The sequence below is a fragment of the Anopheles gambiae genome, chromosome X (genome assembly GCF_943734735.2).
Source record: "Anopheles gambiae chromosome X, idAnoGambNW_F1_1, whole genome shotgun sequence".
Classification (NCBI taxonomy): domain Eukaryota; kingdom Metazoa; phylum Arthropoda; class Insecta; order Diptera; family Culicidae; genus Anopheles; species Anopheles gambiae.
Window position 1 is genome coordinate 11,786,555 of NC_064600.1, and position 12,613 is coordinate 11,799,167.

Below are 12,613 nucleotides of genomic sequence, written 5' to 3' on the forward strand. Positions count from 1 at the left end.
TTCTCTTCTATTTCATTTATTCATTAAGTTTTTTCATTTTATTTTAAAAATAACGCTCAAATTGAAATTAAGAATCGCTTGAATTTGACTCGAAAATAAGCACAATATGAAAAGAGGAAGAAGAGAAACGTCATTCTCCATACAAAGTGTATGGAATACCCGGGTATGCTGGTTGCCAACTTACGTGGTAAAGTTAAAAAAATTCAAAATAAAATACTTACAGGATGTTTAAAATTACAACTTATGCACCAAAAAATCATAAATTAAAAGTTGGGAGGCTACGGCAAATTTCAGATCAATAAAAGCAATGAATCAAAAGTTATGGCAGTTTAAAGTTGAAAAAAATACCCGGGTATCCGGTTGCCAACTTAAAGGTTAAAAGGGACGCAGCGGTAGAGTGAACTGAAATTCCGGCTTAGATTTGAATTTGGGAAAGGAAGCCGTGGGAGGTTTTGAAAACTGTGTGTACAGTCTTTCCCCGAGTTACGCGACACTGGAGTTACGCGAATTCGAGTTACGCGAATTTTTATTTTTGACAGTTCAGATGTCAAATCAGTACAATTTTCTCCATCAATTGTCAAATGAAAAATAATTACCAAATTATTTTCAAATGATCAAATCAAATGATCAAATGATAAATAACCAAATTTTCTGCACCAATTGCATCAAATAAGTATTAAATTACATAAATGAACTAAATTCAATCAAAAATTATGATAAATAAAGTATATTTTTGCTGTAACATGTGATATTCGACTTACGCGAAAATCCGAGTTACGCGAATGTCTCCGGAACGCATTATTCGCGTAACTCGGGGAAAGACTGTATGCGTGTTTTTTTTTTTGAGAAAGCACGGCAAGTGATTTCCAGCAGTTTGCAACCTCCTAGGTGTGTTTTTCTTGTTCGTGTTCGAGTTCGCGCTACGAGCTTCGCGGTGGCAATACAAAAAAAGTCTAACGAGCTACAGCCAGCGGGTAGGCTGGAAATTGAGAAAACAAAAATCGTGGCAAAAAAAAAGTGGAGCGCCGTTTATCCGGGCTCGTCGGAACTGGACCTCACCCAGATATTCGAATAAGAGCGATGGCAACGCTGATCCGTTGCGATTTTATCGAACGTTGCTGTCAAACGCTATTTCGGCTGATATTGGGATAATTTGGATGATTTGAATGGTTTAACCATTCTAAAAATATAATTTTATATTGTTCCTGCATAATTACATTGACAGATAAAAGTGGATGCGACGATCCGACGGAATAAAAAAAATGATTCCGTCGTACGACGAAATTGCACGTCCGACGTCTGTCAAATCCCATCTCATTCGATAAAATCGTATCGGATTAGCGTTGCCATGACCCTAACACGCATAATCAGACCTAGCATATACGTCGAACGACTCTCGAATCCGGCGGAAGCCCCAGAATCGAACGGGAGAATATTTGGTATCATATTCGCCGTTCGATTTCGATGAAGTTTTCGACGACTTTTTTGTTCTTGTTTTAGCATGATTAACAGTTGGTCGAAGCAACCAGGGGACGGTGTAACTGTAAACAACCTAATTCAGGATTTCTTTTGAATAAATAATTTTCCATATTTTGGTTATAAATGGGTTAAGTGTGAGTGATGAAAGTGCTATCATAAGCACCACATATTAAGCTTAAACGACTGGAAAATCAAATATCTATAGAAAAAACGAAAGCTTCATAGCTTCACTGGTTTACTCAATAGATGGCGTTTTAGGACTCATTATTATTTTGTTGTCATGAATGTTTGAAATTTCCCATTAATTATAGTGTTTTTTGTTATGACAATATGTTTCAAAAAACCTTTTTTTCAAATATCCTCTTCAGCACGCAATGTCTGCTTTGTGTTGAACTGCCATTTCTCAACAGCACGAATAAACGAACAGCCGGATAAAAACGGCGCTTTACTGTACGATACAAAAAAAATCCCGCGGTATTTCCAAAACTGCTCGAATCCGGGTTGCCCTACGTTCACCTCGGCCTGGACTTGCTTCTGCGAGCGTGCTCTGGCTAATGGAAAGGCCTTTTCCCACTGGTTCGCGGCGAGCTGTCGCCACGATTTCCGACTAGACGCTGACATCCCACATGCCTCTTTCTTTTCGAGTTTGCATTCCGCACAGGGTACGTGTCTCACGAAATGCTAAGTTAATTTTGGCTCGTTTTTGGTAAACCTGGGTTGGACTAGTCAGTAAAATGTGTTCGCTTAACGTAGTTTGCGGGGTGCTGTGTATGATTTTGAGCATGATTTGTGCTTCAGTTTTATATTTCCACCGCTGACCATCATAGGTCGCGCACTATGCGCGGTGGTGTCTAGGTTTATCTTCTGTCGGCTTCTTGAAAATTGTCCACTTACCCACCTCGTGTCTGAAATGTGTGTTTATCTGAACGCTTCACCTAACTGACGGTCACCTTTTGTTCTCTGTTTTAGTTGCTACAAACCATCGCGCTTGATTAATTTTAAGCCAATCAGTGAAGATGCAGCTGCACGTTCGAGGTCTAAATACGCACGTCTTGGACGTCCAGCCGGGTGACAGCATTAGCCATGTTAAGGTAAGTGTAATTAAATTGAATTGATTGAATCAAATAAGTGCAATGGCCATCAGCAGCCATGCTTGTAGAATGGTTGTTGCTATTTTAGAACCACGATCAAACACACGGTTTTCATTGAATTCCGGTCGGATGCGTTCGCAGTGCTATTTCTTGTCAATAATGTGTTGCTTTATATTGAACCTCAAGTTAAAGCTTGATTCGTGACGGCATTTGCAGTGAACAGCAGAGTCATCTGTGTCACATCGGCTAGACTCCCTAGAATCGCTGCTAGAATAACTTTGAACGTTTGAACCGCAGAGTCCTTCTTTACCATGGGTCTGCGGCATAGGTTTATATCAATACAAATTCAAATGGTGAAGAGATTCATGTTAATTTCTGCAAACTTTGTACACGCTTCGGTACGGCCTCCGATTGTGCGGTACTGTCTTAAAATCGAGATCAAAACAAGCGTTAAAATCCTGCCAGTTGTGTTACCATTACTTCAAAAATAATATACTTTAATGTTTTAACCATCAAGTTGATGCTTGATTCGTGACGGTATTTGCAGCGAACAGCAGAGTCATCTGTGACACATCGGCTAGACTCCCTAGAATCGCTGCTAGAGTAACTTTGAACGTTTGAACCGCAGCGCCTTTCTTCCCTATGGTTCTGCGGTATAGGTTTATATCAATACAATCGTTAACTAGCGAAGAGATGCATGTTAGCTTCAGCAAACTTTACCAAACCGTACATGCTTCCTAAAATGAGAGAGAGCTGCGGTTTAAGAACGTTTGCCAAATTATAAGTGAATCCAAACAAAAAAAAAACATCTTTAGCCTCCTGTGCGAAGATAAGATGTGTACGACCCAATTGTTATTATTTGATGCCACATTAAAATAATACTTTGCAAATCGATCCTGCTCTGTGTAAGCATCCACATCTTGGCCAGGTATGCATGTCTTCCATCATGATGTATCTCTAGAGTGTATGCTAGAAAAAAGCGCGAGAATATCTACTCTGTATTAACGATCCATTTCGTTATAATGGAGGCCATAAATCTCGCCACAACATTAGCCTTTCCTTACAAATGAGCAGGTATCCGGTATTGATGATAAGAATCTACGCTATATAAGCATCCACATCTTGGCCAGGTATACACGCAATACACGTGATATATCTCTAAAGTGTATGCAAAAGTAATGCGAGAATATCTACTCGATATTAACGTTCTGTTTCGTTATAATTGAGGCCATAAATCTTGTTACAATCAAGCCTTTTCGATATACTGTCTAATTCCAGCGGGTTTTGTTTTCGCTCGTGATGCAGGGATTCAACACTATATTTCACTCCATAATAAGCATCCATATCTTGGCCAGGTATACATGTCTTCCATCGTGATGTATCTCTAGAGTGTATGCTAGAAAAAAGCGCGAGAATATCTACTCTGTATTAACGTTCTGTTTCGTTATAATTGAGGCCATAAATCTCGCTACAAAACAGCCATTCTTTACAAATAAGCAGGTGTCAGATAGTTTTTTGATCTATTGATAGCAATACTTCACTCTGTGTATGCATCCACATCTTGGCCGGATATACACTGCTTACATCGTGATTTATCTCTAAAGTGTATGCAAAAGTAATGCGAAAATATCTACTCGGTATTAACGTCTTATTACGTTACAATCGAGGCCATAACTTTCGCAACAAATAAATAAATTTATGGTACAACAATTGATGGAGCTGATTATTATCGCTCTGAATTTGAAATCTGTGCCAATGTAAAGAATCTTATTACAATTGTATTTTCTGAAGTACATTGCAATTCAAAATCAATTTACCGGCAGCCACCAGCGGATCTTTGCAGATACTTCCATACTCAAGATCCTCCTATAAAAAAACACTGCCCAAACTATACGCAGGAAACATTGAGAAACGGATTGGTTTTGATTCTGTAGAACAATCCGTGGTATAAATTGCGTCCACAAAGAAAAAGAATACTCGATTTATCAGGACAATTTATTGAACCGGCAGACACCAGCGGATCTTTGCAGATACTTTCATACTCAAGATCCTCCTATTAAAACCACTGCCCAAACTATACGCAGGAAACATTGAGACACGGATTGGTCTTGATTCTGTAGAACAATCCGTGGTATAAATTGCAGCCACAAAGAAAATGATTACTTTATTTACCGGCAGACACCAGCGGATCTTTGCAGATACTTCCATACTCAAGATCCTCCTATCAAAAACACTGCCCAAAATATACACACAGGGAGCATTGAGAAACGGTTGTGTCTTGATGGAGTAGAACATTCCGTGGTTTTAATTTGCTTCCATAAAAAAAATAAAATAAAAATGAATTTCACGCATTGCGTATTACACCGGCAGGCACCAGCGGATCTTTGCCGATACCCACACGCACTGATCCTCCTACAAAAACAATTCTGCCCAAAGAATACACAAGGAACATTGAGAAGCGGATGTTACTTGCTTGTATAGAACCATCCGTGGTATTAATTGCTTCCACATTATAACGTCACGATTCGCTTCAATTTGTAAACAGCACACAAGAATAGCACCGCACACTGCACTCCGAAATGCTCCTTTGTAAACGATCCACAATAATCAAGACAGCATCTTTGCTTTTTTTTTGTTTTCTTCCCATTTTCGTGTCCCCCCCTTTACTAGGCTGTTCTGGCAGGACTAGAGTCCGTCGACGCTCAGGAACTGAACCTCTACTGCGAAGGCGTACCACTCGGTGAGGATGTGACCGTATCTCAGCTGACCTCGGTCGAGCTCGACCTCACCGTCAGCCTGCTCGGTGGTAAGGTGCACGGTTCGCTCGCCCGTGCCGGCAAAGTGAAGGGACAAACGCCCAAGGTCGAAAAGAAGGAAAAGAAGAAGAAGAAGACGGGCCGTGCTAAGCGTCGCATTCAGTACAACCGCCGTTTCTCGAGCGTGGTGCAGGCGTACGGACGTCGCCGCGGTCCGAATGCCAACTCAGCCTAAGGAGTGTTGGTCTCTGATGGGGGCGCAGGTCAAAACGGACAGGGGCTGTATTCATTTGTGTGTCTGGTCGGCGAAAAAGTTCAAGCGAAAGCTATTAAAGCCAGCAACACAATCTAAGTTGCGTGCCGTGATGTAACGAGGATTTGTTGGTTCCGTCAATAAAAATGAAGGCTTAAACTTTAATGTGATCGTGACCCGATTTTCCTAAAAACTTCGTCGTACAGAGTTCGTTCGCTCATGCATTAGGTTATGCTGCTTAATTTTCATCACTGTGTTGAAGTGTGTGTGTGTGTGTTACATTGCCTTCGATCACATGAAGCAGCGGGGAGCGTACATATGCCAGGAAGCATGCATGATCGTTAGCCTGACCGTGGTTCTTAACGTTTCGCCATTTTTTCCTTTACAGATAACGACGCGACAGCAATCAAAAATGCTGCTACCACACCACGATCAACAATAGTTTCTAAACGCTTTTTGCGTTTCTATTCTAGAAACGCAGACAAACATCCGAATGGCTGTTTTTCGGCTGGTGTTGCCCCCTAAACTAACCATTGGGCCTAACTATCAATCATACAATCAAACACGATGCGGGCTCGGAACGGTGCGATAGTCTTGAGAAAAACGCTGCAATGCAAACTGCAATCAATTTTTTAGCTACACGTGAAGAAGGAATGCTGGAATACTGTTTACAATATCCCAATGAGACAGTTTGAAACTAGCTTGACCTAAACCTCGCCTGTCTTACTTTATCTTCTATACCGCACCTGCTTGCACACTCATTCGCGAGAGCGTTGAACTATACTCTCCCGATGTTATCGCGAATTTTGCCCGCTGCTGTAGGAATGTATGTGCGAATGTGGAGCTTTTTTCTCTGTGTTTCCTCTTCTCCCCCTCGTTCCTACTCCCTTCCATCAATTTGACTTCGCAGTAACAATGAGATACTGTACGTGGATATACGCACCAATTTCATTTAGCACCCGTGGTCCATATGGAACGCCGATAAATCAAACACAACCGACCAGTATCACATTATCGATATTGGCGTGTTGTGACGTGACGATGAATGTGTTAGCCCTTTACATTAAATTATATTCTTAAACACTTGTTACGTCTCCTCCCACCCTCTCCCCTCTCCTGCAACTATATTATAATGAAGTGCGTGGGTGAGAACGGGAGGGGAGGAGCATTTCAGCTTGTTTTTATTACTATCTCACAAAATAAGTCCAAAACAATCTGCCTTTGGGTAGCAGTATGGGTACTGAGGTAGAGCCCCATCTCAGGTCCATAGTTTTACGCATTCATCGCGTTTCGGCCGTTTGGGATAATCAGCCACGATGCTCGATATAGGCATGCCAAGAGGATATTCACACTTTAGCCACTGTGTTATGCGGATCTCTATTTTTACCGATATCGTTCTTCCTCCAGCGTTGAACCTTTTACTCAGTGGTCATTTTTTACTGTGGATCTTAAAATTCAAGCTTTGAGGATTATGTTGTGGTACAATGCTGATTTGATATTATGTTCTTGGTTCCCGCTACTGTTCGTTCTACTGAGAAGTCACTGGGACGGAAGCATGGAGAAGGACTGAGAACAAAATCGACCCATCGATCCTGGTACCTAAAATTGTCGTATTTTGTTCACTATATAGATTGTACTTTATATCTAGCGATGGATACCTGTCGCATACTTTTACGTGGAGTTGTAGTGCTTTAGGCACCAAAAGCTCAGAACTCCTTAGGTTTTATTTATGTCATTAAGTAATGCGGACATGGCTGTTGCAATCGAAAATGAAGTGGACGTGCTTCCCGAAGGGTTTTCCCCTAACAGAACAGCCTTATCCCGGGCTTACTCGATTGTAGCTGCCATTGTTCTATTGCCGATATTGCTAAATTCTCAAAGTGAGGATTTCTTACTATTGATGTTGCTTACTCGGGTTGTTGCGGTTGTTTGGCGCCGGGCCTTGGGGTGCCCCAAATTGATAGTCTTCATAACATGATTGGATGGTAAAAGCATTTTCCAGGGCGCATAACTATGTTTCTGCCAAGGGCGCCCAGATGACCATGCTACGGCTCAGACCAAATTATATCGTCTTTCGTTTCTAGGTATTCTAAAATTTTGCTGAATATGTATGTTTTCCGTAGTTCACTATATTCACCCACATACATGCACATATATACACACACTTCCACATATGAATATCACATTTGAATTCTTTTCGGCGATTAAAGAAAAGGATTGATGAAAGAAAGATTGTGTTGTTTATGAACAATTTCTCTACATAATAATAGAGGCGTTGATGCTACTGCCAACATTCGCGTCTTCCAAACAAAATTCTTCTCGTGTTCTCAAAGTCAGTCAAATCCACTTGCGGCCCAGGTTTAATGTTGTGCCAGGCGGCATTTGGCCGACCGCTGCCTGCCTTCACTGTATCTGTACAATTACTTAAACCAGTAATAAAATCATCAAGAAATTGTTGAGGTTTCCCAGCACATTACAACAGAATACATAGAAATTAGCGTAAAAAAATGCATTGAACTATTATTTGTATTGCTCGAGCTGTCTGGGTGATGTTGAGTTGTGATGTACCCGGATGAACGGTACTCCTCTACACAATTAATTCACAAAAATCATCCAAAGACAAACACAAACAGCGAATTTCATTCCAATCAACATTCAATATTCCTAGAATCGAATAAACACTCTAAATAGGGCTGCCTTATTGCATTATTTTATAACATTTCAAATAGTTTCAGACTATCTGAAGGGTGAAACAGCTTTACAGGGTTTAGTTGTGGGACACTTCCTTGACTCTTTCTTATGGGAAGTGAACTTCATATAATGGAAATTGGACTCTATGGCACCCTTTTTGGACAGGCTCTTTGGAAATTCCAGTTGGAAATTGTCCAACAAGGGTGCTATAAGGTCAAATTCCCATTACATTAAGCTCATTTCACGTAAGGAGTCACTAAAGTGTCCCACAGCTATGAAAACTCCTGGACAACCCTGTAATAGCATTAATTGATCGTGGTGAGAGGTTTAATTGTCTATTACTGTAGGTGCTCTTGCACTGACCTACCATGCTTTCCGCGTACCCAAGGCACTTGCCGGCTGTTTATCTTTCTATTTATTCGAATCTTCTTTTATATTTTTAAACGCATGTTTCTCAACCCTTCCAACTGAAAGACTTCTACAATCCTTTGGCAAAAAAATATTATTTCGAATGTATGTCCACGTACCGAGAGCTAATAAATAAATACGACCAGTTCACATTTTGTTTCATCAGGACTGCAGCAGTTCGTGTTTTATTGGTATTCTCGTACACGACGGCATTGGAGTGACAAAAATTGTAAACGTCTGCGTAAGAAATAAACTGTTAGCACTTGAGTAACACTCGCGCACACAAGTCCCAGCGTACAGAGACGTGGGCGGGGGAGAGTCCAGACGAGATGCACACAAAATCATAGCAAAACAAATGAATGCATCCACGGCCGCAACGCGCACTCGAGATGGAAATATTGGTATCACTCTCTATAGACGACGACCGCGACGACCACCCTTTCGGCGAGTGGAGTCCGACGGGATGGGCGTAACGTCTTCGATGCGACCAATCTTCATCGAGGAACGCGCCAGCGCACGCAGCGCCGACTGGGCGCCCGGTCCCGGCGTTTTGGTGCGGTTTCCGCCCGTAGCACGCAGCTTAATGTGAAGCGCGGTGATTCCAAGCGATTTGCACTTTTCCGCAACGTCCTATTGTATTGCGAATATTAGGGTAATTAAAAAAACAAAAAGATTAATTCCAACTAGCACAGGTCTTTGACCACACATCACGATCACGGATCGAGGCTATTCTTACCTGAGCGGCCAACATAGCGGCGTAAGGCGAGGCCTCATCGCGATCAGCTTTGACCTTCATACCGCCGGTCACGCGCGAGATGGTTTCCTTGCCGGACAGGTCCGTAACGTGGACAAAGGTATCGTTGAAACTGGCGTAGATGTGCGCCACTCCAAACACCACCTCACCGTCGCGAACCTGCGGTCCGAGCGACACTTGCACTTCCTCCTTCACAACTTTGTTCTTTCGTGACGGGGCCATGATGCAACTATGTTACTAGAACGATAAAAAGATCGAACAATATTAATACAGAGCGGTTGATTTTGATATTCACGCAGAGCGCCTGAGGTGTGCTGATTGGTAAACAAAAAGCACCCAACAACTGGCTATATGGTTGATTAATCATTTAAATTAGCATGATCAGAAACAGCCAGATCACGCACCATCGGTTTACAGTGATTTTTTAATATAAAATAATCGAAAACATTTAAACGGAATTATACCCATATTAAAAATTTCATACCTCGTAGCGAGTCCTCCGTGCTTTTCGTTTCAGCGGAAGTAGGAAAAAGGCATAATAAAAGCTGACAGATTTCAGTGAAATAATCAGCGATGCCAAAGGCGTTTCTACAGGCTTTTTTGCGGTGAACTGAAAAGGCGGAAACAGTTCGCAAATCTACAGCACGATCGTCTCGGCCAAGGTTTGTAGAAGCAATTTCGAGCAGTTTGGAAATCCGCAGGCATTGCAAAAGTGAAAGTTTTTGCTCGATTCTAACTTTCAACTTTTCGTCAGGCTAGTGCAGCAGTTTTACAAAAACTGCTCATAAATATACAGGCGGTCCCCGAGATACACGGTACCTCTTATACGCGGATTCAGAGATACGCGGTTTTCTAAATTTGACAGTTCTTTGAGCAAATTGTACTGATTTGACACATCAATTGTAAATTGCCAAATAATTTCCGTTTCGATGGAATGTTAAAAACTATTTCAAAAGGTTTAAAACTGTTATATTCAGTCAGAATCACCTCAAATAATTCATAACGAGGCTAAAACCACCCCCTACTTGCAAAATTACACGAAAATGAGTGATATTTTAGCTGGAAATCAAGAGATTCGACTTACGCGGAAATTCGAGATACCCCAAGTGCCACAAATTCACTAAACGACCACTAAACGACTTCTAAACGACTCAAGTTCTCTACCTAAACGGAATATAGAAAGACTTCGTTTAGCAGACGGCAAACGACTCATGCATTCTAAAAATATCAAAAAAGCTGGTGGCGCCATCTGTTTGTGGGATACCCAACCAGTTGAGCTTCCTCGCTTGGAGGAGAGCTTTCTCATTTCCTCTGTACTGTTGTATGGTTTCGCATTGAAGTTATGCATCGCTAGAACTAGACCCAAATAGCCAGAATTGCTTAAGCAGCTCATTTTGGCACGCTAAAGATCGCTGCTCTAATTCGCCTTTTGCAGTAGATAAACAGCATCAAAGTTCTATGTGGGTCTTTCAAACAGCGCCTAAGCAGCTTCCTTATGCCACGATGCCAGGGATTATTTTTCTTTGTGTTTTATTTTCAAGTAAGCGTCATCGATGAAATAAACAACAAGATTTGTTTCGTTTAAACACATATGTATATTTTTAAATCTTTTGTATTGATGATTACACAAATTTTTACACAATTTAATGATAATTCACAATCGCTTCACTCAATATTCATTCTTCAAGTAACGAATCTAAATTGTGCAGCAGCAATGAGATTATTGCCGGCGTCCGTCTTTGACACTTTGACAAGAGCCACCTTGAACCGATGTCATGCATTAAAAAGCTATAAAGTTCCACCAAGTTCAGTACCCTTTCTTAACAAGCCTTCAAGTTCCATCATGAACCCTACACATAGTGCTAATCAGCCGCAAAGTTTCAAAGAGTGCCATGTGCCTGTTAAAAAGCTCCATAGTTCCGCAAAGTACCGTCTATCTCTTAATCAGCCACAAAGTACGACATCGGAACGATTTTTCGTTAAACAGCCCCAAATCAGCTATAAAGTACGAGCTGGCTATTTGGGGAACGGCGATACGATTGTTTAAATACCATACTCCAACGAAAACCACTAGCACTGAAGCAAGTGAGATTTGAGCAATGGTCGTTGGTGTTAATACCCACGTATCTGACCACACGACCATTCATCTAGATTTTTGCTCAGATAGTTAGAAGGCTATATAGGTCATGATAAGATGAAACTTGCCGAAACACATTACAAGAAAAGGATAGCAATATAATGATGAGTTGCAATACGCCATCTATTGATCAAACCAATGAAACTGTGGAGCTTTCATTTTTTTTCTATGAATATTAAATTTTCCAGTCGTTTAAGCTTAATCTGTGGCGCTTGGGATTATTTTGGTTGATAAACTAATGTAGTATGTTATGCTATTTTTATTTGCCATTTCAAAACCATTTTAAGAAATATTCGTGAAAATGCAAACATTGAAAATGCAAATGCTCTTATTTTCGGCAGGTTGTGTTCCTATTTTTGGCAACGCGAATGCGGGTAAGAAAATGTTTTTATCAGTGTAAATAGATAGATTTTTTTTTGTATCAGTTTAACACTCGTACTTTCCTAAGATTGGTGTTAAAAGCACTTTAAACAGCTTTGATGCTGTTTATCTACTGCAAAAGACGAATTTAAGCAGTGATGTTTAACATGCCAAAATTAGCTGCTTAAGCAAATTTGGCTATTTCCCAAATAGCCAGAATTGCTTAAGCAGCTCATTTTGGCACGCTAAAGATCGCTGCTCTAATTCGCCTTTTGCAGTAGATAAACAGCATCAAAGTTCTATGTGGGTCTTTCAAACAGCGCCTAAGCAGCTTCCTTATGCCACGATGCCAGGGATTATTTTTCTTTGTGTTTTATTTTCAAGCAAGCGTTATCGATGAAATAAACAACAAGATTTGTTTCGTTTAAACACATATGTATTTTTTATAATCTTTTGTATTGATGAATTACATAAAATTTTACACAATTTACTGATAATTCACAATCACTTCCCTCAATATTCATTCTTCAATTAACGAATCTAACTTGTGCAGCAGCAATGAGATTATTGCCGGCGTCCGTCTTTGACACTTTGACAAGAGCCACCTTGTACCGATGTCATGCATTAAAAAGCTATAAAGTTCCACCAAGTTCAGTACCCTTTCTTAACAAGCCTTCAAGTTCC

The 12,613-nt window shown here is 40.8% G+C and overlaps 2 protein-coding genes across 4 annotated transcripts; one reads left to right on the forward strand and one right to left on the reverse strand.

Moving 5' to 3' along the window:
* The first annotated feature begins 2,034 nt into the window (after window positions 1–2,034).
* LOC1272455 (ubiquitin-like FUBI-ribosomal protein eS30 fusion protein) lies at window positions 2,035–5,744 on the forward strand. 3 transcript variants are annotated; one of them, XM_311180.6, is made up of 3 exons: window positions 2,035–2,141; window positions 2,449–2,570; window positions 5,241–5,744. In XM_311180.6, exons 2-3 carry the CDS (start codon window positions 2,496–2,498, stop codon window positions 5,559–5,561), a joined length of 396 nt encoding a protein of 131 aa, XP_311180.4. In that variant the 5' UTR covers window positions 2,035–2,141; window positions 2,449–2,495; the 3' UTR covers window positions 5,562–5,744. The 3 variants fall into 3 exon arrangements, with proteins under 3 accessions (XP_311180.4, XP_061519265.1, XP_061519322.1); XM_061663281.1 differs by having other exon boundaries at window positions 2,103–2,185; XM_061663338.1 differs by having other exon boundaries at window positions 2,127–2,204.
* Window positions 5,745–8,830: 3,086 nt separating this feature from the next.
* LOC1272446 (small ribosomal subunit protein uS11A) lies at window positions 8,831–10,061 on the reverse strand. The gene is made up of 3 exons (XM_311181.4): window positions 9,917–10,061; window positions 9,415–9,669; window positions 8,831–9,308 (listed from the first exon to the last, which is right to left on the reverse strand). Exons 2-3 carry the CDS (start codon window positions 9,652–9,654, stop codon window positions 9,090–9,092), a joined length of 459 nt encoding a protein of 152 aa, XP_311181.2. The 5' UTR covers window positions 9,655–9,669; window positions 9,917–10,061; the 3' UTR covers window positions 8,831–9,089.
* Window positions 10,062–12,613: the final 2,552 nt, after the last annotated feature.